General features: G+C 37.1%; 1 protein-coding gene across 2 annotated transcripts in view; it reads right to left on the minus strand.

Annotated features, from left to right (window-relative positions):
- ehmt1a (euchromatic histone-lysine N-methyltransferase 1a) overlaps positions 1 to 25,907 on the minus strand; it is a 37,329-nt gene extending 11,422 nt beyond the window's left edge. The window contains exons 1-16 of one of the 2 annotated variants that reach the window (XM_030143712.1): positions 25,842 to 25,907; positions 21,987 to 22,417; positions 21,294 to 21,429; positions 20,144 to 20,226; positions 16,774 to 16,981; positions 16,537 to 16,682; positions 15,264 to 15,407; positions 13,938 to 14,236; positions 11,634 to 11,702; positions 11,446 to 11,534; positions 11,258 to 11,364; positions 9,657 to 9,779; positions 5,795 to 5,896; positions 4,659 to 4,763; positions 1,903 to 2,057; positions 1,650 to 1,817 (exon numbers count right to left, since the gene is read on the minus strand). In XM_030143712.1, coding sequence (XP_029999572.1) covers positions 1,650 to 1,817; positions 1,903 to 2,057; positions 4,659 to 4,763; positions 5,795 to 5,896; positions 9,657 to 9,779; positions 11,258 to 11,364; positions 11,446 to 11,534; positions 11,634 to 11,702; positions 13,938 to 14,236; positions 15,264 to 15,407; positions 16,537 to 16,682; positions 16,774 to 16,981; positions 20,144 to 20,226; positions 21,294 to 21,429; positions 21,987 to 22,361 — 2,309 coding nt within the window. In that variant the 5' untranslated portion in view covers positions 22,362 to 22,417; positions 25,842 to 25,907. Of the gene's footprint in view, positions 1 to 1,649; positions 1,818 to 1,902; positions 2,058 to 4,658; positions 4,764 to 5,794; positions 5,897 to 9,656; positions 9,780 to 11,257; positions 11,365 to 11,445; positions 11,535 to 11,633; positions 11,703 to 13,937; positions 14,237 to 15,263; positions 15,408 to 16,536; positions 16,683 to 16,773; positions 16,982 to 20,143; positions 20,227 to 21,293; positions 21,430 to 21,986; positions 22,418 to 22,771; positions 22,905 to 25,841 lie in introns of those variants that run through there. The other variant, XM_030143713.1, reaches the window with a different exon arrangement.
- Positions 25,908 to 27,580: the final 1,673 nt, after the last annotated feature.

A 27,580-nucleotide genomic window follows, 5' to 3' on the forward strand; every position in this document is an offset into this window, starting at 1 on the left:
TTTGTAAATGTAAACATTTTCATAGTGTTATGTTATTTTTTCACATTAAACCAAGAAAGAAATTTGTAGTTGTCATTATTTGTAGGTTATTATGATATTATTTTACTTAAGATCATATCAATCTGTATGTGGAACCTGAACTAAAACGAGTTCAACACCATTCCCTGTTAATATCTTCAGTGTAATTTTTGCACTTTGCAAATTCATCCCAGATTGGACCCTCTGGTGGGCCGGTTTTGACCCATGGGCCACATGTTTGACACCCCTGAACTAATCACTTTATTCATTAGTCCTTTAGGGAAAAAATATCAGGATATATTCTGATCAATTCAAGACGTCTCAGACATTTTCTGGCCTTTTTTGTCTGTTTTCAACCTGATCCTCAAGGAAAAAGTCACTGTTGTAAAGGAATAAAATGTGAAGCATCATCACTGGAGGAGACATGCAGAGCAGTATGTGGAAGAACCAGAGAGATGAGAGTAAAAATGAACTGCGCAGCTAAAAAGAGCGCTATCGTCTCAGCAAAGTCTGTTCCATAAAGTCAGAAGGATGCTGATGCTGCAGCTGAAGTGAGTTATGTGGTGAGTGAGTTCATCTTCACATCTGTACTTGAAGCTCTACTCTGGGTTTGGACTGTGAGACTCAGCTGTGTGAGCAGAAGAAGCACCGGGTGTCTGGCAAAAAATAAAGTACAGATGTTCTCAGGGATCAGCATTTAGTCAGTTCAGTACCAGGAGTCAATGAGGCATGAAATGAACTAAAGAAGCAGCACAGACAGGTAAAAAAAAAAAAAAAAAGAAAAAATATGTAGAAATAAAAATGTATAGAAACTGTGGTTTTTAGATTAGATTGGATTCAATTAAATTAGATTAGATACAACTTTATTGCTCCCTTGTGCAGAGCCCTCAGGAAATTAAGGTTCCCGTAGCAGCACAACAACGAATGTATACATATAAGAAATATTACAAGACAAAAATAAAAGGCAAAGGCTACTGCAACAGTACTGTGGCATGACATATCAGTTTGTCTATTTCCACAGAGCCGATCAAATGTTCGCATTTGTACTAGAGCCAGTCATGGAAGCTGTTCCATGAACTCATTAGCCCTCTTATTGCCACAGTACTGTGGTCATATATGGCATATACTTCAGTGCAATCTTTTGTGCATTTTGCTACCACAGTACTGTGGCAATTGATGGAAGAAATGACAAATTAGTGGTAGTATATAGTATAGAAAAGGAATTATTGTTCTAAATACTCTATATGTTGTTTTATGGTGTTCTTTGGTCTTTGCAGTGAGTGAGGCTGGAGAAGGTGGGCGGAGCTACATGTTAGATGTGTCGTGTAACTTCTCATTTCTGTGTCAGTTCAGTGTATTGAGTGCTGTGGTTTGAATTCTGCACTCTGAACGTTGTTCCACTATCAATGTCAGATTTACCTGATTGGCGCCGTGCCCCCCGTTAGTCTGACCCACTTCAGATCATATTGGTCTGTATGTTGCCCCTGAACTAACCTGATTTTAACAGCCTTTATTGTTAATATCTCAGTGTAATTTTTACATTTCACAAATTCATCCAACGGGCAAGAGTGGATGCTTTGGCAGCCCCGTTTTGGTCCATGAACCGTATGTTTGACACCTGTGGTTTGTACCTGCTGAGCACCCTTTCCCCCTGACAGTCTCGGCCTCTCCGGGCGTCAGTCAGTTTCTTGTTGGTGTTGAGCGCCATCCACACTTTGGAGCCGTAGACACAGCAGTCCAGAGGAGTTGCCCCCTCCCTGTTCCTGTGGTTTACATCAGCTCCGCGAGACAGAAACAGCCTAAAGCAGGGCGATGTTCAGGTTAGACGTCAGATGAGCTATATCATAGACAGTTACACTTCAGAAAGCCCAGGACTGCACTCACATCACACACTCCAAGTGGTTTTCTCTGGCGGCGACATGTAACGGCGTGTCTCTGTGGACATTCACAGCGTTGAGGTCGCATCGGGCTTCGAGAAGAGCCTGAGCGACGTCGTCACAGCCCGACAGAGCAGCCCAGTGCAGGCAGACATTCTCCTCCTGGAAAAATAAATAATAAAATAAATAACTGCTTTGGAAGCTACACTATATGGACAAAAGTATCAACAGATCATATCACAAGGTTTTTAGGCACAATCATGATCCTGTCAATACATAATTCTATTAAGACACAATGTTCTATCAAAAATAGATACAATATTTCCATTGCAAACCTTTTTTTGGGCTTTAAGCATTCTTAAAACAGTGATTAAAGCAGCAGTAATTGATAGTTTTCTGGTGTTATTGAGTAAAAATCCCACAATTACCTTTCAACATACTGTAATTCAAGTGATGTGAAAGAAAACTGCAGTCATGACATGAAGTTTTGGCAGTGAATAGATGTGATTTATTTGCTAATATATGTCTTTGAAAATTATGAAATGCTTAGAATTGTTCTTCAATACCTCAGAAATCTGTGGGAAAAGAAGAAAAACACTGTGGCAGCAAAAGCTTGTGTGGGAGGTAGGGGGTTAAATGTGTAACTGCCAGCTGTAATTATGACGAGATGCAACTCTGCTCAACACAGAAGCTTTGAAAAGTATCTGGAGACAGTATCGGGTTTTTCTATATTTATACCGAGTCTTTTGATTTGGACTGATTACAGTGAGCTGCAGAAGGAAGGCGTGTCGGACAAGCGGGGGTTAATAGGAAGAGCTATAACTGGCAGTGAACAATGAATAAAAATAGCAATAAAAAGTTGAATTTGCGAGGTTCTTAGGTTCTGTTCTATGTTAGAGCCCTGTGGTCTTGATGCAGGAGAAGTGGGTGGTACTTCCACTGGAGGAGAACTCAACTAATTCAGTCCAAGTCCACATATGACTTCTATCAGTGCTCAATAGTAACTATATTGATATCTGTAACCAGTTCCGTGTTATAACCCATTAAAATATGGACCATTATAAGAAAAGGCACATTTTTAATATTAGCGGCATTGTACCCGTGGTGACATTGTGTGTGAAAAGTGCCTATACATTATTGTAAATGCAGCCTTCACACTGTAGCATCGTCTGCTAGCAGTACAAATTTCATGAACGGCAGCATAACCACTTCCGAAAATGGAGTATGGCGGTAGGGATGAAGAATTCAAAGTAGAGAGAGGCTAAAATCTCCCAGCATACCTCACAACATTTGAATACGGACATAAAATTGTGCCTAGTAGATAGTCAGGTAATGTTTCTATTCATTTGGCGAGTTTGGTGGCGATCGGGCCTGTGAAGGCTGAGGAAAATCTGTACAAACGCCCTCCTGTGCTGCAAAATCGATGGGACACAAAATGTGTATTATATAGTAGGATTTCAGAAATTTGTCAAAAATAAAAAATATATATATAAACTTCTCAAAACTGTGAACAAACTTTATGGATATAACCCCAAGGAAGCTACATATAAAATTTTAAATGAATTCGACCAGTAGTTTCAGAGAAGATTGTTGAAATGTAGACATTGGTGACCTTGAATTTGACCCTTCAGGTTCACTATAGGTCAAAGGTCACGGACCCAAATGAAAGTCCATATATGACTTCCTATCAGTGCTCAATAGTAATTATATTAATATCTGTAACCACTTCCACGTTATAAACCATCAAAATATTGCCCATTATAAGTAAAGGCAAATGTTTAGTGTTTAGAAAATTTAGCAACAATTCTTTTGATTTGATTTGATGATTTATTCCGAACATGCAATGAAATTTAACATATATGCACTTGCAAACATGCATAATAATACAAATATCAAGAACCATAACAATCTTAGTCAGAAGAAAAGCACAATAATTCCATTTACATGCCCGAAAAGGGGTGGGAAGAAGTATAACTTATTTAATCCCACCCCCTCTCCCTGCAATATTATTAATAATATATGTCCCTCTTCCTTTTACATTACTCTTCTATATTTATATATCTATTCACACACACACAAACACACATACTCATTCATCCATATACACATATATACGTTTATACATATATACACATACAAATACACATATAATCTTTTACCAGTGCCTTTCTTAGTTGTGCTAGCTAATAAATAAACAAATAATAACTAACTCAAGGAAGGAAATATATACATAAACAACAGTGAACATATGGTGACAATTAATAACCCTCTTCCCTATACCTTGTGAAAAACATGTTCTTATAAGTGTTTTTGAATTGTTTTATGTTTGAACATTCCTTGTGCTCCTCCCTCAATCTATTCCAGACTTTAACACTGATCAAACTGAGCAGCAGAAAAGAGGCGTGTTGGATAAACAGGGGTTAATAATAGAAAGAGCTATAACTGGCAGTGAACAATGAACGAACAGGAAAAAAAAATCCACTTTTTAAAGGAGACTGGAAAATGACATCCCAGCATTCACTATCAACTAAAAAATCTGCTCCTCACTTTGCTCAAGGTGACATGACACACTGTGAACCTGGTAATCTGCTCAGAATATTTTACTTTTACTCTGTTAAGAAAAAAAATCAGATCATACATCCCATGAGATCACACTTGTCGGAGACCTTGATGATCTGTGAAGCAGTCGGGGGTGTAAAAACAGTGTTATATGTGTGTGTGAGTGTGTGATTGAGCTGCAAACAGCGTGTTCTGAGCACCGACCTTGTCTCGAATGTTAACGTCAGCTCCTCTGGACACGAGCAGGTGGACCAGCTCTTTGTGCTTGTACTCGATGGCCCAGGTGACGGGAGTCCAACCCCCGTCATCCTGCACACGCAAACAGATGCAAAGCTGAGCTCATTTTACAAGACATGAATGCTGCAGAATCATAACACATACAGACCCATACATTTTTCTCTCAATTGAGCCTTTCTTAAGTGATTTATCGCCATTTATTCTATTATTATCCTCTGTATTTTGCTATTTTTCAGTGAAAACCAGGTACTTTCCTATGTTTAATTTACTGACCATGTAGATGTTCACAAAAGCTCAGACTAAAGTTGAGGGTTATTATATCAGAAACAGAGAAAAATGATGAAAAAGTGACTTTTTCAGTAAAATATATCATTAATTAAACATTCACCCATTGTCTCCATCCACTGTCATTTATCAAACTCCATGGGTTTTACTGGTGAATCAGTAATTTTATTCATTTTGTTGCTTATTTTCTCCACGTTATTTACTATTTTGAAAATGATCTTATTCACTTTTGCTCATTTCAAGTTTTTGTTCACTTTGTGGCCCTTTTTAAGTTTTTGCTTCAAATTACTTCAGTTTGTGGCTTATTTTGTTTAAGTTACTTATTATTTTCTTGATTTAGTATTCATTTTATTCATTACATTGGCTGTTTTTGTTCATTTTGTTGCTCATTTTATATATACATATATTTTTTTACTTTATTTTTGTAAATTTTTTACTATTTTTTTCCACACTATTATTTTGCAGGGCTTTCTTATTCATTTTTGTTCATTTTATTTATTAATGTATATAAAAACAAATATGTCCATCTACTGTCATTTATCAAACTGTGTGTTTTAGTGGTGAATGAATGTTGTAGAAGATGATAGTGTTTCCACGTTCACTATGGAGCCTCTGAACGTCCAAATGGATCATATCTGATGACCATGAAAAGACGACAAACTGCATTTTACACCAATTATTTAAATGTATTGATAGGATTAATGGATCAACAGGCATTAAACAGTAGATGGTTTAGGTTGATAGTGGATGTTTGGGTCTTTATGGGTTAAAATGCATGTTAGTGAGTAATAGTTGTAAAATGATACTTGTCTTTTTACCTGACAGTTGATGTATTTGGACGCCCTGGAGAGCAGATGATTGGTTATGTCATAATGTCCCAGTTTAGCTGCCAGGTGCAGACAGGTGAAACCCATGACGTCCTGCAACGACAACGTGATTCACACCGAACATTCAACAACAAGGAGTCACCACAAAGCAAGAACAACACTAATGCGGATATTTTGCAAAACATATTTTTCTCCGTGTTTCGGCTTCTCATCCACATGTTAATAGTGTTTCAGGTTGCCTAAACTGACTTAAAATCTCTGTGCAAAGTGTAGATTTTCTACTAACTGGTCAATGAGTTCAGAGAGAACACACAGATTGTTAATCAATGGTGTTATGTCCCATTTTGCTCATGTCTATTATTGTTTTATGTAATAAAGCTACACCTGAAACATCAAATCCAAGTGTATAAACCAGTAGTTGTACTTTTATATGGCATTTTAATTGTATTTTGGACTGTAAAGCACTTTGTAACTCTCTGTCTGTGAAAAGTGCTCTATAAATAAAATTTACTTACTTACTTAAAATAAACCTCTGAATATGTACAATCCAGTTTTGACATTTTGCTACAAACATGTCGTGTTCAGGACTAAAACTATTCCATCTGCATGATCAGCTACAACTTCATCATTATTATTTGTATGAATATGAATATGTTATGATTTTACAGCAGTTAAACATTAATCTAACCGTGCTTTATTGGCCTGTAACAAAGTGTATATTAAAGGCTTCATTAGTTAATGTTTAAAGCCAGAACAGGATCCATCCCCTCCTGTGTCACTACCAATAACTGTAACGGAATTCTCTGCAATCGTTTCATTTGGTCTGTTCTGCTGTTCTTTTATTAAGTTATGTGAAGACTGCTTTTCCCCCTTCGTGTGTATTTATATCTGACTTTAAAAAAATACATCAATCAGTCATGTTTCAGTGTTTCTGTGACGCATACGGAGTTTAGTGAACATCTCATTAGCTAAAGTTACAGTGAGTTCAGCCTCATGATCAAGGAGGAAACTGTGAAAATGTCAAAAAGACGATCAAATGGATAGTTTTGTGTTTGCTGTGCATGGAGGAGATTGATTGATAGAAAGTGTAATTTAGTTTGGCTCCTTTGTCTGTTTGTTTCTCTGATTAAAAACAGGGATAGAGAGAAAACTAGAGGCCATAAACATGATTTTCTACCTCCCCCTGCTGACCTTGGGTGATTACTATGAATCCTATAGTGGAAAAGTGTAAATATATACCTTTAGTTTAAACAGATAGCTGGGATTGAGGCGTTGTTTTATGGATTTATGCTGAACTCTCTGAATTTCATAATGTGTTTAACAGTTCAGAGTGACTCAAATACTATAAAGCAGGGGTGTCAAACTCATAATAGTTAAGGGGCCACATTCAGTCCAAAATGACCTCAACTGGGCCGTACCAGTAAAATAATGACATAATAACCTATAAATAATGGCAACTTCAAACTTTCATCTACGTTAAGTAGTAGAAAAAAGTAACATTACATTATGCAAATGCTTCCATCTACAAACTATCCTTTAAAAATGTGAATAACACGAACAACCTTAAATTTCTTAAGTAAATAAGCGCAGTTTTAACAATATTATGCCTCAAGTTAATATTTACACATGTACATTACAACTTACAGATCACAGTGGCTCTACAAATAACAAATTTTGTTAAGACATTTCAGGTTGTTCATATTTGTTCCGGTTATTCACATTTTTATGTAATTTTACTTTTTTACACAAAAATAAAGAGGAAAAATTTAAGCTGCCATTATTTATAGGTTATTATGTTATTATTTTACTGGTCCAACCCACTTTAAATCATATTGGTCTGTATGTGGAACCTGAACTAAAATGATTTTGACATCCTTGACTGTTAATATCTTCAGTGTAATTTTTGCATTTAACAAATTCATCTCACAGGCTGGATTAGACCCTTTGGTGGGCTATTTTGGCCCACGGGCTGTATGTTTGACACCCCTGCTGTAAAGGCAGCACTAAAAATGTTATTTACTAAATCAGACCGGACTAAAGTTTCCATTTCTCTGCTTCATTATCTAACAAACAATGAAATACTTCTGATTGTGAGTCAGTAGAGACTAATGTCTGTTCACCCTATTATATGCATTTACATGTCTGTCTGCAGTCTCCGTCTTCAAAGTCTGTTTACATTTCTGTCTGTCTGATTGTGTAACCTAATATAAGGCTGCATTAGGACTCATTCAGACTATACCACAGCCCATAAGGTGGTGCCGTAAGACCTCAACAAATATTTGCCACTGTGCTGTTTAACAGGTCAGTCAGGATGCAGCGTCCAACAGGAAACACAGTACAATGGGCTCAGATGTATGTTATAGCTCCTCCCTCACAAATAAAATAGCACCAATGGCCCTGTAGGTGTTCTATGAAGAATTTATAAGGTTGTCAGGTTCGGTCTCTATGTTAGAGTCTTGTGGTCTTGATGTAGGAGATCAATCTCCCAATTCAATCAAAGTCCATATATGACTTCCTATCAGTGCTCAATAGTACCTATATTGATATCTCTAACCATTTCCATGTTATAAGCCATCAAAATATGGACCATTATAAGTAAAGGCACATTTTTAATATTTCAAACATTCGTCAAAACTTAAAAAATCTAAATTGCTCAAAACTGTGAACAAACTTTGTAGACATTGTCCCAAGGAAGATACATTTAGGCCACATGAAGCGAAAATGAACATCAGTGTCAAAAATTTGAGTTTCACATATAATTTCTCAAATAGGCTCATGTTTTAGCTGAACAACTCTATTTTATGGAACTGTTTACAAAATTTCAATATCACTTATAGAAAAAAAAGATATAAAGATAAAATCAATATAAAATGAAACCTAAAATGGACTAAAAAAAGTAAATGCATTATTAACTTTAATAATATTTTGTCTTGCTTGTATAAGTGATATTTTAAGTCTGCGAATCTGTAGGAATTAATTATTTAACAGTACAAGAATATAGAAAGGTTATGTAAAATCCAATTATTTGTCAAATATGCCCTGCTATTAGCTAAATATATCACTGCAGTTATAACATGTATGTGAAATAAAGTTTATTAGTATATATGTAGCCTTTTAGTTCCAGCCAAAGTCTTTTATTCTGATACTGAACAAAGTGAAAAACTGCTGTCCCTGTGTCACAACATATTTATGTTCATAAAAACATATCATTTAAACATTTTTTTCCCAATATTGATCATAATTGTAGTTGAACATCAGAACTAAAGCCCTATATTTTATTTAGGATCAATTTCTTATGAGAACAGCATGTTTTGTACATTTACATAAAGTGAAAAAAAAAAAAAGTTCATTATCAGTCCCCGTGTCATGCAGCTGTAATTAAAGCATTTTTACCCCAAAATTTTATTTCTGTAAATTGTAACCTGTGTCATGTGACAGTACTTACTGAGACCTATTCATACATGTATTAAACATGGAGATAAGTTATTTAGTTTTCAAAACAGAGTTTATTGAACATGAAATGTGTCCATGTGTCACCGCTTGATCTGGCCCATATAAAATTTGAGTTGAATCAGACCAGTAGTTTCGTCAGAGAAGATGTCTAAAAAATTGCTAACAAAAATGATGCTACCAGACACAGCGCCTTCACAATAACTCATGGTTTATCGGCCAGTGAGCCAAAAATGCTAATATCAATGCTGTGACCGTAGAACCATGAGCCTAAAAGACCAGAGTGAGACTGAGCTGACTGATGGATCAGGATGCAGACTCTGACATGAACACACATCAGACTGATAAAACATGTTTGACAGTGACAGAGATGATGAAGTGGACTGAGTGTATGCTGACCCACCTTGTGGCTGACGGATGCGCCGGCTCGAAGAAGGTACTTCACCGTTTCCAGATGGTTGTTTTCACAGGCTGCCATCAGCGGCGTTTGCTGCTCGTCATCAAACATATCCAGATTTGCTCCGGCCTATGCACACAATCCCAACAAATTAGAGCTGCAGTGCTTGATTTTTGAGTTTTTTTGGCAGTTGTTGCCATTTAATATATTGCAATTTTAAACCAATGCAAATTACTTACCCTATTTTACCAAACATAGAGGTACTGTGATAATATTTGTCTCATTTGTAAGATTTTGTTATTTCCTCTGTGCATTTTTTCTGCCTATTTCCTGGTCGAGGACTATAGAGGCTGCATCGATAAAAGTGAATTAAAGTTTCTAGGCGAAACTCAGGAAGCTCATATTGTTGTATTGATATTCACCATGAGAGCAAACTCAAACACTAAGATGAGATGGATGACATGATCACAGCAAAGTTAAGGGATGTTTTTCTATTTTTCAAATGTTATCTGTAAGTGGTGAACCTGCCCTTGACATTAGAAATGTGAGAATAATGTCAGTAAATTCAAGATCCACAGGCTACATTAGTCCCAAGTGAATAAAGAGATAGATGTAAAGGCTTCAGTGTCTTTCATTTTCAGTTTTGGTGAATCCTATCACCACAATTCATTGCTTAGCCTGGGCATCAACAACCATCTGTTACAGTTTATGCTCTGACTATGAATAAGCACTTCAGGAATCCCAAAAAGCCATTAAAAGGTACCTGCACTGGTCATACTTACAACATTTATGGTGCTTTGTGTGTTATTTATAAGTAAGAGGGGCAGAAATTCAGTTTAAAAAAAAAAATCCATAAATGCACCACACTGGTCCTTTTTATTACGTGAATTACTGGTGGGGGTAGAACCTATGGGGGGCAGCCATTGCTAGCCAGAAGTGACGTACCTGCGTTGTTTCAGTAAGTAAGTAAGTAAACAAGCAGCAGTCAGTGAAAAAAGACTGAGTGGAAAGCACAAGTTTACGCTTGTTGTTTGTGCAACCGCAAGCTTTGCATTCCACCACTGTCCTAGAGACGTGACCCAGCACTGGCTGATAATGTCATCTTAGACTGGTGTCTGCTGCATGGGGTCAGTGACCAATCCATCACAGCCCAAGTAATTGGACAAATCAAAAAATGTGTGTCACTACCGGTGAAGGAGGCAACATGTCTCTGACCATGCCTGACTGACGGAGCAGTGACTTAGTACTGAAACGTACTAGACAACAGGCTATAAAGTGAGTTAATGGATGGAACAGCTAGTATTTGAAATAGGTACAGGTACCCTTTAAATATGAAACACTCAGCTGCTGGTTAGCTTAGCATAAAGCCTGTAAACTGTGGGAATAACTAACCTGGATCTGTCCATCAGTGAGAGAGGTCCCTACAGTGCACTATTTGTTCAATCTTTCTTAAACAGAGACGTTAAAGAGATAGAACAACTTCCCCCTATGATACCCGGGTTTTAGTTTGAGAGGAGGATTTCTCTAATTTCTGCTCTATGACTTGAGAACTGTAGTGTATTTGTCTTATTAGATTTTAGACTACGTAGATGACATCTCTGGCTCACCTGGACCAACATGTGGCAGATCTCATGGTGGCCTTCAGCGGCTGCTGCGTGCAGAGGTGTGCGTTTGTTTTGTCCTTCCATTAAAAAGTTGGGGTCCTTCCCATCGACTGCAGCAAACAAAGTTTGATTTAACGCCGTGACACTCCACTGAGCGAAGCTGCTCTGTTTCCGATGACATGTTTACTTACCTAGAAGATGGATGACCTTCTGCAACTCCCCTTGTTTTGCCGAGATGTACAGCTGCCTGGTGGGATACTTGACTTTCTTTGGTTTCATGCTGGAAGGAATAATCTATTATTCATATCAGAGTACTCACTGTGCTCCCACACTGCAATGATTTCAAAGTGATACCAAAATATTCTGTGTTAAACCTTACTTCTCATCATCCAGTGCCGTCAGGATGCTCTCCAGTGATTCTTTAGATCTGTCAGCGTCCCCCTTTGACCTGGAAAATAAAGCAGCCACATGAAAAAAAACCTGTTGCAGTTAAACTTTGATTTATGATCAGAATCACAATACTTTATTAATCCCAGGGGGAAATTATTCTGTGTTACGGTTGCACCATTCAAGTATAATAAAAGCAGCAGGAAAGACATTATCCAAAAAAAAAAAACAAAAAAGAAAAAAATATATATATACATATATAGCTCTTAATATATATATACCAAATATACATATCAAAACACTCTATTAAGACACAATTAGAACAGCAGTTTGTATAATATCTAATAGACAATATATTAACAATATGATAATTAAAGAAATATACATAAATGAGTGTGTACAAATATTGTATTATGTGGTTATAATGTGGAATTAAACAATCTGATGGCCACAGGCAGGAATAATAAACAGATATGGCCAGAATTTCATTTTGTTTTTCATTCTGCTTAACGTGACTCTATTAAGGAAACTTTCACTTCCATGTTTCATTCTGAGATTTACCACAATGACTTCATGATTTATTGTTCATTAAGTCACTTATTTATCTCACTCAGCAGCCATTTTACCTCCAGCCTGGGCTCTGTGGGTTCATCTGTGCATTTTGTGGGTGTGTCTTTGTGTTGTATTTTGTTGAACATCTCTGACGAGCTGCCACAGGCTTGTTGTGAAAGTGAAAAATTCATGAGTAGTTCACTGAGCACTTTTCCACAAGAAGAGGAATACTTAAGTTAATGGACATGAAACACTCCTTGTTAAACCGCAAGTACAAAATATGAGAAAATGTCTGCTCAAAAGTCAAAAACACTAAACTGATTGAATAAAAACCTATAGAAAAGTGTTAAGTCCAACTCCCAGAGAGTGTAACATCGAATCATATTGGTTTCATTACTATTGCAGCCTCTTCTAAGGCGGAAAGGTTCAATTTAAAGAATATTCACAGTTAGTTTTATTATTATTCAGAGTCGATGCTAGATAAATTCAGCAACTTATACTGAGTTCAGATTACATATCAGCCTGATTAAGGATGATGCATCAAGATAGGATGGAAAATGGATGTTCGGCACAAAAATAATGTACCTTATTTAGCATTTCAAAGTTGCAGATGATCAATATTGGATCTCACAACATCCTGACAGAAATACTAGCATGTTATTTTATCTAAACATGGTGAAATAACCCTTATTTTTACTATAACTGATGGATCCACAATTGTTTTTTTAACTGTTTAACTGGAAAAAGCCAGTAACATACTATAAACAGCATTATTCACATTCTTGTTCCTGACATATGGTCACTAGCTCCTTCATCTCCATTTCTATATATCTATAAACACAGTATTTCATCTGACTACCTTTAGCTTTGATTACAAGACACTGTGACGTCATTTCTGCCTCTCAATGCTTATGCAATGTCACAATAAATGACACAACATTTACTTCCATCCATAGCTGTATTCATTTTTGTCAAAGATCTTGTATTAATAATAGAGAATCGAAGAACTATGCAAATTCTTCTCCATCACATCCCAAAGATCCACAGTGTGGTTCAAGTCTGGACTCTGTAGTGTCCAATCCATGTCTTAAATGATGTCTCACGCTCCTGACTCACTTTATCACAATCTGATCCTGTCGAATTACTGCGTTGTCATCTTAGAATATGTCAGTGTCATCAGCAATGAAGAAAATCAACTAATGTTCAGACCTGGTCATTCAGTACCTCCAGGTTTAGTTGACCCTAGATCTAATCAACTGAAGGAATCCCAGCCCCCACAGGCTCAGACTGTGGACACTAGGCATGATGGTTAATCACTTAATCTGTTGCTGTAACAGGGTCAATCTGGACTCATCAGACCACATGACCTTTTACCTTTGGAACACAGTCCAGTCTTTATGCTCTATTAAACTGATGGTTGTTGAATAAATGAGAAGCTCCTCATGCATCAGTTAAAAGATTAAAGAACTGAAACATATTAATCACTGCAGTAATTATCCAATGGAAGGATCTGAACCATTTTTTAGTTGAACGGAGGTGGTGACTTTTTGTATGTATACTGTCATATCACATCGTGTAACAGACAAAATTATTGCGTGGTCTGAGAATGGCATCATGGATTTTCTGCTTACTGTTATTAAAAGGTCCGTCTCCATAGACAAAGATATCTAGTACAGAATTCCAGCGATGCAGCACACCAAAGGACTTAAGTAAGTATCCTCTCTTTCATTCTGTCCTGTGTTACCTGCCGGGGCTCTCGTCTCTGTCCCTCGGCGGTACGCTGGTCTTCTTCGCCCTGAGGATCTGTGGTACGGCGGGTGTGGTAGGTCCTGACGGCAGGGTGGCCACGCCTGGAAGTGACGGCCCGGGGCTCGACTTGGGGACGGAGGGTGAGGGATCAGGTTTGGACACCATTACCTCTTTGGCCCCACTGGCATCCTCTCCACAGTGAGGGCAGAACCTACGATCCTTCAGGATGGAGGCGCAGTCGCGGTGAAAGCGGTGGGAGATGTTACCATACGGTCTGCACTCCATGAAGGTGCCCTGTGGGACCGACAAGAAACAACTGCATGAGGGCCAAAAAGGGGGGGGCTCTGAATTAACCTAAAGCTAAATGACAGTAGAGACATTGTTTTTCTTGTCATAGCAGAAGGAACAGGAAACAGAGGAGGAGGGTGATGAGACCAAGATGAGAGAGCAGAAAAATAGAACCAGTGTCCCTGTATCTCACCAGTGAATCAATAAAAAGTTGAATTTGTGAAGTTGTCAGGTTCTGTCTCTATGTTAGAGTCCTGTGGTCTGGATGCAGGAGATCAATCTCCCAATAGAAGTGGGTGGTATTTTCATTGGAGGAGAACTAAACTAATACAATCAAAGTCCATATACAACTTCCTATCAGTGATCAAGAGAAACTATATTGATATCTGTAAACTTTTCCATGTTATAAGCCACTAAAATATGGACCACTATAAGAAAAGGAAATTTTTTTATATTTCAAAAGATTGTCAAAAATTGAAAAATCTAAATTTCTCAAAACTGTGAACAAACTTTGTAGACATTGTCCCAAGGAAGCTACATAAATAATTTGAAATGGATCTGACCATTAGTTTTGGAGAAGATTGTTGAAATTTAGAAAATTTGACCCCTCAAGGTCACTCAAAGTCAAACGTCATGGATCCGAATGAAAGTCCATATATGACTTCCTATCAGTGCTCAGTAGTAATTATATTGATACCTCTATCCATTTCCATGTTATAAATCATCAAAATATTGTTTATTATTAATATTTCAAAAATTATTTTAAAAAAAATTAAAAATCTAAATTTCTCAAAACTGTGAACAAATCTCTTAGATACTGTCTCAAGGAAGCTACAGATAAAATTTGAAATTAATCCGAGTAGTAGTTTTGTCAGAGAAGATGCTTGAAGAAATTGCTACCGAAGACGACACAGTGCCTTCACTACAGCTACTGTATATAATATTGAATGTTGAGCTAAAAAAGGAGGATAGAGAAGTTGCTGATGATTTTATAATGTGTCTGGTTCTTCAGTGTGAATGCGCTTCCACTCACCGCCCTGCAGAAGAGCCCACAACCTGGACAGCACTGGTGCTTAACCATCCCGGCCCGGTGGTCCTCACACAGAACCAGCAGATGGACTGTGTTCGAAGGCCGCATCATTTCCTGTTTCATCACTCGCCTCTGGCATCGACTCAGCTACACAAAGAAAACAAACAGAAGCAAGCGCTATAGAGGTGAAAGTAAGCAGCAGGAAAAACAGCCATTAAATAGATATACAAGTCTTTTCTTCATAATAAGTACCATTGAAGCTATGTCCTCAGTGGGTTTTTTGTGTGTTTTAATCTATTGTATATGTTTATTCCTTTATCTACTTACAAGTGCTTTGTGTTATGCTGTATTTTCCCTGTTTCTTGCATTTTTCCTCATTGACTGTCGAAATTACCCATATGGGATTTTAATAAAGACTGAACACAACTGCACTGGACCTTGTTAAGAAGTAGTAAGTGGCATTCTGGGACAGCACATGCTTCAATAGAAAAAAATACTAATTGTTATATGACTTTTCAAGGATTTTTTCAGACTGTTTACAACCTTTAAGGCAGTGTGTTTCAACAGTTTACCCTCCCTGCCTCCAGTGCCACCCACACTGGTGTATGAATGTTTGGTGGTGGTCGGAGGGGTCGTAGGCGCAAATTGGCAGCCACACTTCTGTCAGTCTGCCCCAGGCCAGCTGTGGCTACAAATGTAGTTTACCACCACCAGAGTGTGAATGTGAGAGCGAATGAATAATGGGTCAGTAATGTAAAGCGCTTTGGGTGTCTAGAAAAGTGCTATATAAATCCAATCCATTATTATTATTATTATTATTAACCTTGGGGTTGGGACAACACGTGGAGTCGCCTGGAATTCAAATGGGGTCACCTGATTCTGGCTGGTTTCAGATGCTGCAGCTCTTTCATATTTCATAGTTTGAGTTCTTGTTTGTTCAGTATTGTCAGCCTTGTAAATCCAAGCTGGACTCACTGTACATATCCTGACCAAGGAAAATAAAATTCTCACTTTGTGCAGTAATCTCAATCGGGTTTTTCTGCCTCCACCCATAATAATACACATTATATAAACTAAATGTCGTCTAAAATTAGCATTTACTTGCAACATAGTATAGAAAACTATTACATGATCAAAACCAAATTAATTTCAGCAAAGAAAATGTCTCCGTTTTGAATGTCTGGGATCGCTAGAAATTTGTGATGTTAAAATGGGGTCATGAGACAAAAAAGGTTGGAAACCACTGGCTTAAACGGTTAATTCAGCTGATGTTTACCAGGCCATCTGTGCTCTCCATGGCCATGCAGGTGTGGTCCAGGGCTGACAGGCTTCCTCCGCTGTACGGCGTCTCCATCCGACAGCAACACAGTGGTAACTCCTCCGCCAGCTCTGTATCCGTCACCTCCCCATCCGCCGCTGCACCTTCACCCGGAGACGCCGTAATTATTTCACTACATCACAGAAAAGGTCCAACGTGTGGAAAAGTTGACAACGAGTGCGACGCTGTTTTCACCTGACAGTGGAGGAGACAGCAGCTCCTCCTGGGCCTTCAGGTCCAGACAATCCAAAGCCAGTTCAGTGTATTCTCCTGTTTCTGCCTCTACCACTGGTTGGTTTCTGACGACCGTCTGCTCTGTCGTCTTCTCTGGAGCTGCAGATGGAGCAACTGGTTTCACCTCTGCAGCCGGCTTCTTCTCCACACTAGGGATTGGCTCCTCTTTCTGAAAGAAGAAAGAAGGAATTAAAACTACCATTAATTCAAAGGCAGATTGATTCATTGTTTAGTTTATTTCGAATATAACATTAAAACCAAAACAAGAAAATTTTATATAGAAAGAAAAGAAAACATATTTGAAAAGGATTGCATTCACACTGTGTGAGGGGGGGCAGATATACAGTACACACAGTACACTCTCTCATTAACTCTCAAAATGTCATTATTTTGCTGTATCTTGAGAACATCAGCCAACCTGTATGTTGACTTAATTTTTCTTTATTGGTATGATAAAGTTTCACTACATTTATTCTGGAGGGTTTTTACTCATAGTTCAGTGTTTCTCTTTTTAGTCTATACACATACATCTTTGTCTTACATCTCTCCACATATTATATTATAAACAATTCTACTTTGTTTATTTCTTCTTTCCACTTATTTTCATTACATAAAATGTACTTCTTCTACTTTATCTGTTTTTATTATTTATACATGTATTGATTTGCCTGCTTTTTCTGATTCTAATTTAACCTAATAAGTAAATTTATGTACAATTTATAGATGTATTTTACTTTAGTATTGAAAGTTTCAACATTTTGTGGTCTCATTCTCAGACTAGGAAGAGTACCACAGACGACAACATTTATTTTTATTTATAGACCTGTGCAAAAGTCATAGTCCAAGATTCTGTTTGTTGGTTTAGTAAAGTTCTAATGTCCACATATCAGATCTAATCTGATATGTGTGAAGTATGTATAGTAGGAGAAACCAGCTTCAAGGTAAAAAAAACGCTTCTATAATCTAAAGTGATCGTATTCAGTGTGACCACCCTTTGCACTTAACTTGTCTTTAGCCCTTTTGTTCAGACAATATGAGATTTATGGCATTCATTTTCTGATGTTTTATACCAGGTTTCATTCAACACATGTCAGATGTTTCTAATTGTTTGTGCTGCTTCTTGTCATAGGGTCAGAGGTCACATTAAATAGTGACTTTAACCTTTACAACACATTTAGTTCAGGTTTTTGTGTCTTAAGTTGGTGTCCATAAATTGGTGAGAAATAAAGGTCAGTTCTGGAAACGAATGTGTGCTTCATGATCTACAATCAAATGAAGAGAAATTTATTATTGAAATGAACTGCGCAAATGTGCTATCGTCCAGCTTTTACATCTTCTGTCTTTAACTGTTTTTGTCCTGTTGTGTCTTTTGCTTTCTTCCTTCATTCCACACTGAAAATATACCCCACATATCTGGGTTTGGTTTTTGGATAACTGAGGCTAAATGAAAACTAGCATACATCTACAACACACTTTGACCTAATCTGCGTGAGAATGAGACCTTGTTTATTATGTCTGAAACAAACGATTCACTGTTTGCATGAGTTTAAGATTCATAATCAGGTTTTGGAAATAAAAATCCACCAGTAAATAAAAAGACCTGCCTGTTAGACGCAATATTGTGTCTATGAGGATCATTATGGTGGCTGATATAAATAAAACGTCTCTGCTTCTATCATTGACGGGGACAAATGTCCTGATCAAAGTGACTTTACCCTCTGCACATTCGTCCAAAATGTCCTGAGAGGCTATCAGCTCTGTTCCCTCATCAGCACTTCAACATTACAGAAGGAGCTGATTACATTTTAACAGCTTTATCTCAAGATAACAAAGCTCATTTTCTTACAGTAACGGCTTCATTTATCTCATTATCTAGAGAAAACAAAAGACCTGCTTCAAGAAATAATTCATGATGAGAAAACGGCTTCTGAGATCACAGGATAATTACGGAGAACTCGAAAATGAGAGTCTGGTTCATTTCATCGCATCTGATCTCATCCTTTGAGATCGCTGCCATGAATGCAATCAGTGTCTGTGATAGACCTCGAATGAAATACAATCTGATGTATTGATTAGAAAGATTTAAAGGGTTCTATGTAGTACTGATGTTCCTCTCACCAGCAGGGAAAGTCTGGTACTGGAACACACTAAGAACAACAAGAGTGTTGAACATATAACACTTTTAAAACGCACTTAAAACCATGGCTCCTAGAAAACCAGAGATGCACTCATTTTCAGTTAACATACATTTCATCACCCATACACTTTCTCTGTTTAGTTGTATGTAAGTATAGAGGTGAATGTATAGGCTAATGCCCCTGTGATCATCCTACGTTTGTTTTTTGTTTATTTGTTTGCCTTTTTTGATGATGCCTATGTCATCATCATGTGTATTTTTATTTATTTTTTTAATTTATAGTGAATGAGTGATGTATTAATGTTGGCTGTTTTATGTTTTGTTTCTGTCACCTGCCTAGGGACTGCAGATGAAAAGTAGTTATTTTTACTAATTCTGGCATATTTACATGGGCGTATTTTTTAAACAGCAATGTTCAAAAATGTACATGGTCCCTATTAAATAAACCAATAAATAAATAAAATAAAACTAAAATCATTAAAGAATAAACGCTATGTATCCACAGTCTCTATCAGTCACTGAATAAGGTATAAAGTTCATTGTTTCCACACATTTGTATTAAGGAATCATCAAGTTTTGTCATAGATTCTTATTTTGACAGTTGCTCAAAATAACACTGTGACTGTTAGCTTAAACATCCACAGTAAAACCACAAATCACCTCTGTTTTCTGTTCTGATTGTGTTGTCAATACCTCAACTTAAGATCTGTTTGGAATCCAACAAACAAGGTCAGAACTGTCACAGTTTAGTCTGAACCGAGGATCAACAAACAGCAACTTAAAGATAATAACATCCTATAATAACTTTATACCTTCATAAGCCACAGAATGAAACTCACACATGTAGAAGAAACGCTGACATTTCATCATCAAACTCCATTCTTTACATTTACAGCTGAGTCCAGTGGAGAAAACAACAGCTTCTATTTTTATCACTTCTTTTCTTTGTCTCTAAAAGCTGTTTCTTAATGGTTCTCATCACATCTAGTTGCAGGTCTTTATTCTAAACACTCTGATGAAAATTTAGGTCATTTTTTACATTTAAGATTAGAAATACTACATATAAACCTTTTAATCACAAGATATTAACAGCAAATACAGCTGTTAATACATGCAGTGAAAATGCAACTGATGCATTGGTTTGATGACGTGTCCTGCTTTGACACAGAGGGTTGAAGACATAAATGGACCTGCCTTCTCCTGCTGTTTCAGAGCCTTGGCTTTCTTTTTGGGCACCAGATTGTACGTTCCCATTTTCCTCTTCTTTCTCTTCACAGCTGCCAAAAGCAAAGAAAGATAGGTAAGATGGAGGTCAGAGGAGGAAGCTCAAAGGATCAGATTTACATTACAGCGTCCTGTTTAAAGTCATCTTTGTTTGAGGATTCAGTTTTGCTCAAACTGCATAAAAAGAACCACATCTTTGCATTGTATTCTATCTATTTGAGTTACAATAAAAACAAGTCTATGGAAAATTAAACTTAGAGGATTTAACTATGTGTGTACGAATAGATCAGCTTAACCCATAAAGACCCAAACATCCGCAGGTGACCAAAAGCATCTCCTGATATAAAATGTTTAATACCTGTTGATCCACTAATCCTATCAATACATGAAAATAATTGGTGTAAAATACAGTTTGTCATCTTTTCATGGTCATCAGATATGACCTATTTGGACGTTTAGAGGCTCCATAGTAAACATGGAAACACCGCCATCTTTTACTACATTGATTCACCAGTAAAACCCATGAAGTTGGATCAATGACAGTGGATGGACACACTTAATTTATGTTCAGTTCATGATAGATTTGGCTGAAAAAGCCACTTTTTCTTCAGTTTTCTCTATTTTGATAAAATAACTTTTGTTATCATGAACATCTAACATACATATAGGAGATTAAATATAGGAAAATGCATGATTTACAATGAAAAATGCAAAATGCAGAGGATAATGTTATAATAAATGGCGATAAATCACTGAGGAAAGGTTAAAAAGGAGAAAAATTCATTGGGGAACTGCCAGAAAAGTAGTGCTGGGTCTTTATGGGTAAAAAATCAGGCCTGTTGTTAAAGATATTCCCTAACTATCAGTCATTTCGCACAGAGCAGAAGAGAAAAAATGAAAAGAAAATCAATAGAAGCAAGAGAGCAATATGTTGTTATACATTACAATCTGCTAATAAGCTCAAAACCATTCTGGAGGATAATGTTCAAACTGCAAGCTCTTCACTCGTTCTCCTGGAATCCACATGACCTTGTTTTTGCTGCTGCAGCCCACCGCCTCCAGAGGGATCATTACACCTTCCCTCAAACTATTCATATTTGCAAATAAAAGGAGAAACAACCTGACAGAGGTTTGGCAGAGGCGGGAGCAGATGCTTTGTCTTTGCTTTTCTTGCTGTGTTGAGGTGCAGTTTGAGGAGGTGGTGCAGCCTTTGGTGGGTCCGACACGCCTGACCTTGTTGCCTTCCTGCCCGCAGACTTTGAACAGAAAAGAAGGTAATTATATTCTAATGCAAGGGTAGCCAAACATAAGGCCCGTGGGCCAAAACTGGCCCGCCAAACTGTCCTCTCTTGCCTGTTGGAAGAATTTGTGAATTCCAAAAATCACACTAAACATATAAACAATCAAGGATGTTAAAATCATTTTAGTTCGGGGGCCACAACTACAAATTATCTCTTTAAGTGTAAAAAAGTAAAATTACATGAAAAATATTTACATTTACACACTATTCTTTAACCAAAAAGGTGAATAACCTAAACAAATATGAACAACCTGACATGTCTTAAGAGAAATAAGTGCAATTTAAACAATATTATGCCTTTTACTGAATGTTTTGTATATCATTCACATCATTTTATTTTCAGAGGTGCACTTCTATTCTGAAAACAAAAGCCATATTAATTAATATAGTAAGTTAAAACCCAAAACATCTCTCTTTGTCTGTACTTTATCTATATAAAACACTCAAAAAGGGTTTCAACTTGCTTCTTAACTGTACTGAGATAATGGTCAGTTTATCAGTCCAGATGGTTACCTTGGCAGCAGCAGCAGTAGCAGCAGCAGGAGAAGCAGGAGGAGGAGCCTGCGTTTTTACATCAGTCATGGTCTGTACAGAGCTTGAACCAGGAGTCGAACCCTCTGAGCTCCGACCAGAAGCAGCATCAGCAGCAGCAGGTGGAGGTGGAGGTGGGACTCGCTCTCGGACAGGAGAAGCAGTCGTTACTCCTGTTGTGCTGAATAAAGCGCGAGGAGATCCCAGGGGTTTTCCGGGCAGTGCTGATCCGGGTCGTTTTTTGTGGATGCCCGCTCCTCTGTCCACTATGGGTGAGCGGTGGAAGGGGGTGATCTTCCCCTTGAGCCTCTGACCAGCCTGAGCACCAACTCCGACACCGGCTCGAGTCTGATCCATCGCTGTTCTGATGGGGTGATGGTGAACTCAGAGGAGCATCCAGGTTCTACTCGGCTCTGCAAAACAACACGTCAAAACAAAGTCAGTCATGTTGATTTCATTCATGTTTGCTGAAACACCAGCTGGTATAACACCAATTCACAACTTCTGATTTGGAGGTTAACAAAACAGTTGAAGGAAACACTGAACATCTTTACATACTAGACATTTCCTATTGATACTGGACTTGTTTTTGTGTGTGTGTATTTTTTACTTGACTGATTTTATATCTTTATTCTTCACTGTTTTTATAATGGCCTTCTGTATTTATTCTGAGCACTTTAAAGAGCATAAAAACTAAATTGTGTTGCACTGTACAGTAGTATTTTTGCAGTAACAATAGACATATGAACAGATATGAAAAAAACAACCTCCCCAGACCACTCCCCCTACAGGTTTATAAGTCCACTTTCCCCCACCAGCAATTAGAACTGAAAAAGACTCTAGGATGAGAGATGAAACATTTTTAAAAGAGCAAAACTGGTCCATTTGAACCTAGAAAAACTACCAAGAAGAATGATGAGCTGGGCAAATGACAACTTAGACAAATGCAAATAAAGTTCATTCTATTCTATTCTATTGTAGACTCTGTTGGTAAAGTCATGATTGAAACCTATTTTTCTGGACTAGACTATCTCAAAGAGGCTACAGAGTCACAGACTATTTCTTTCTGCTTCATGGAACCTTCATGCTCGTTATAAAAAAAAAAAAAAAGTGAAGACTTCACTTTTTGTTTGTTTTTTTTATATTTAGACCAGATTCGACAGGCCCAGACCAAAAGCCAATATAGTTAAGACCATTTATATCTGGACTACAGTACCCCCAAGAGGCTCAAGATTCATGACACCAATATTCTATGTGTAAAAATGCACAACAGACTGACTTCACTGATCACATTGGACCAGGTTGTTACAGCCTGGTATTATGTAATACTATTAACAGATCCGATGACAGTTGTTACTTGTTGTAGTTGTTTCTTTTGTTTGGTGTGGCCGCTTTAATGTGAGTGTGTGAGTATTTTGTATGAATGAGAAGCTTAGTGTTTAAGTTCCTTCTGATGGTCTGAGGACAGAGGTTCGATCGTCTGAAGCAGCTGCTACCAAATGAGTCACCCCAGAGTTTGTGACCAGTCCTGTGCAGAAACCTGACAACATCAGCATCACCTCTCCTCAGTTTCCAAACTGTGCAGCCATTACTTTCTGTCTGGCAAATGAATAGACACTTCCCAAGGCTTGTGAAAGAGTAGATAGGTTGTTCCATTGGTTAAATAGAACAGAGTAGGGGTGAACTGTGGGTTCATTTTTTTTTTTTTTTTGTTAAGTTAGTGAGAGATAGTGAATGTCTTTGGTTTGTTATTTTCATTTAGGGTTGGTTTCTTTTTGTGTGTTTACTATTCTGGCCTGGTTTCACCCCGTGGTAATAATTGTTTTAGATGCTTTCACCCTTGAGCACTTGTATATAATTAACTGCATGTTTCACTGAGCTGTCTGGTTTCTAGATTCCTTTCACTTTACTAGGACTGGCTGAAAACAAAACAAGAATGTACCCCCTTATTGATGAGGTCGGAGTGTTTTACTTCTACTTTCTTCTTTTCTGTGACGCTGTGAGTGTGTGTGATGTGAATAGGCTTTAATATTGTTTGCTTATACTGTTCTTATATTATTGTTGTTTATTCTGTAAATGTTCCTCTGTTAAAAAGCCACACCAGGGACAGGAGTTGCAAACTAGCTCAATTATATATACCCTTCATGCTCAATATCAGATGTTCTACATGTCCACTATGTTTCACTGCATTGTCCCTGATAAATAAATGAATAAAACTTTGTGTGATCTGATCTATTGGACTCTATCCTACACCTGCTTTTCCGAAACAGGATCTGGACCTGTTTCTTATCACTGAGCTGGTTTTACTGGGTCGCCTCATGTGTAATGACCAAAGCTACAATGAAAGTTAATGTCATAAAGATTTAACAAAACAACACTAACTTAAAAAGCCTAATGAGACGGGACAAAAAACAAACAAAAGTAAGGGAAGAAGAAAAAACTCTAAAGATGCAAGAAGAAAACCACAAAAACAGCAAAATAGACCCAAAAAAACCCTGATAAAATGTGAAACAAGACCAAAATTACTTTTGGATCCTGAGTAAACAACTAAACAATTAGGTCTGGAGCTCAAAACCTTTGCAAACAAATGTTCAAGATTATCACAGAAATGTTTTAGATTTCTACAACACTTCTCTAATTTTTTTCAAAATATTAGAACTTATCGCGGTGAAGCAATGGAAGAGGAAAAGAAGAGGTGAAAATGCTTGTAGTCTGGTCATGATGAAGCTCCAGAAACTCTTCAGACTTTGAACAGATCGTGGACAGACAGTCATGATGATGTCACATTGTTTTCATAGCCTGATACTCCAACCTGCAACTTCTTGACTTGTAAAACTTTTAAAAGAATGAACTCTTTTACTGGGTCGCCTTATGCATAATGACCAAAACTAGGTTAAATATAAATATCTTAAAACTTAACAAGACAAAAGCAACTTTAAAAAACCCAATGAGATGAAAGAGACAAAAATAAAGTTAAAAGAAACTTGATATGAGACAAAAATACTTTTTAATCCTGGGGAAACAACTAAACATTTGGCTCTGAGGTTAAAATCACTGCGATTAGAAAGGTTTTTGATTTGAACAACACTGTTTTTGTTAAAATCTAGATCACATTAGACCAGGTCCATGTCTGAAACCACTATATTTAGAATCTGTAGCAGATTTTATCACAGAGAAGCAAAGGACTTGTGGATGAACGCAATTTAAGATTTGTGCAAACTTTGCTCTATTTTAGAAAATTAAAAGGGGAAAAAAAAGGAGATTTACCAGTTTTCCAATTATTAAAATCACTTTAGACCAGATCCAAGTCTCACATTGCTACACATAGACCACTCAGATCTAGATTATCTCATCCCAGAGAGGATGAAGACTCTAAAACAGACAATCCTTCATTTCTACCAGGGGGAATATGTGGCTAAGGATGGTTTTCCCAAATCTAGACCATACCAGATCAAGCCCAAAGGGGTTTCAGTCAGTGTTAAGGCCTTACTTAAAGTGTTTTAACAAAGTTTTATAGTATTTCAGTGAGGGTAAAAGTAGAATATGACGTTCATAGTTGTAAATTAAGTAAAGTTTCTATCAAACTTCGTCTTAAAAGCCGAGTCAGAGCTGGTTTTTAACTTAATTATCGTATAAATGGTGCGACCACAACAAAGTTCTCGCATCTTTGCACGACAATGCGGTTTAAAATGGAAGAAAAACAAAGCAGCGGTTTAACGGGCAATGAAACCCGGCGTTAAAACGGGACAAACACACGTCGAAAACAGCGTCTAAACAGCACAGAAAACTTCTAACGGGACGAGGAGTAAAAGTTAAAGCATCAGAGTTTCATCCTACCAGCTGCTGTCCGAGTTGTTGTATCCTGGCGAAGGTGGAGGAGGATGGAAGTGGGACAGGAAGTCGACAGTTTCTACTTCCGCCCCACCCGCGAACATGTGACAACCTGGCGTAATTTGTGTCCTAGTGGGTCCGTCTGAGGAGCTGCTACACCAGGATAAATCTCATCTATTCCAAATTTACTCTAAAGAACTAATCCGAGCCACAGACATCGAAAAAGTACAGAAATATAGCAAGAGAAGTTAATGTTTCAGTTCAGTGCAGAAGACAAAACAAAAACGGAAGTAGAGAACAGGGAATCATCTTGTCTGCACCGAGTTTTACAAACTGTTGCCCAATAAAAAAACAATAAATAAGTATATTTTACAAAAAGAATTAACCCATAATAATCAAATCACTTTCCATATTTTGCACAAATTGCTAGTCTATACTAAAGTAATAAATTAAGCTGTTTTTTCTGTAAACCATTATAAAGTACTCGATTCGAGATTAACAGCTTCTTTTTTATTGTCAATTCATTAGATAAGGGGTACATTCAGCCTGCGGGCCAAAACCGGCTCAGGGTCCATAGTGCAAAGTGCAAAGTGCAAAGTGCAAAAAAAAAAAAAAAAAAAAAAAAAAAAAAAAAAAAAAAAACACTGAAGATAGTAACAGTCAAAAGAGCCCAAATTGATCACCTGTGGGTTGGACCAGAAAAGTAATAGCATAAAAAAAAGAAAAGTAATAGCATAAAAACCTCAAAATAATGACAACTCCAAAATTTCCTTGTGCTTTAATTAAAAAAAAAAAAAAAATTGCAAAGTAAAATGACATTATGAACATGTTTTCATTTATAAACCATTCTTTCACACACACATAAAAGCTTATGAACAGTCTTAACTTTCACAAGAAAAATAAGGGAAACCTTAATAATTTAAATGTAATTTATTTAGAATTAAAATCAGCTTTATTGGCCAAGTATGTGAACATATACAAGGAATTTGGCTTCGGTTTTTACAATGCTCATGACATACAGTTCCGCCATGAACCCAGACAACATGCGGACCTAGACACAAAATATATATATATATATATATATATATATATATATATATATATATATTTATTTTTTTTTTTTTTTTTTTTTAAATCAATAAATGTGCATTATTCATGTGGAGCTGAGATTTGTGCAAAGGTGCATTCCTATAACAGCCCATCCTCTGCAGCAGTTCTGTGATTTGGTCACTGAGTGGTGTTGTTCTCCCAAATATGAGCATCATTTACTGTAGGAAACAATGAGTCAGATGAACATGTTTAATTTAGGATAAGACGGTTGTACCTTTATTGGAGAAATGTGAACTGAATGTGGCTTTTTATGACAGGATGAGGCCGATGTTCTACATGACATTTACAAATACAATCATCTATTTACATTGGGGAATGTGTTTCTAACATTACCCACAGCACAACGGTTCCTTAAAACAGTAATTAATATGTCTTTATCATTATTCTTTATTTGCATAAGAAAAACCTGACAATATATATAATTTTGGTTTTATTAGCAGAAGTCACTTGTTTTTCCATAGAAGTGAAATAGGTCCTTTCATTATAAGAGAAGCCCTTTGTTTGACCCTCAGAAATGACTAGACTGATGACAGAAAAGTTCCTGTTTTTGTTGTTCCATGGCATCATTCCATTACTGGTCAAAAGACTTAGAACTTTACTGTTTTATCAGTTTTATTGACGTTTCAGAAAGTGAA

Source organism: Sphaeramia orbicularis, chromosome 9 (assembly GCF_902148855.1).
Source record: "Sphaeramia orbicularis chromosome 9, fSphaOr1.1, whole genome shotgun sequence".
NCBI classification, from domain to species: Eukaryota; Metazoa; Chordata; class Actinopteri; order Kurtiformes; family Apogonidae; genus Sphaeramia; species Sphaeramia orbicularis.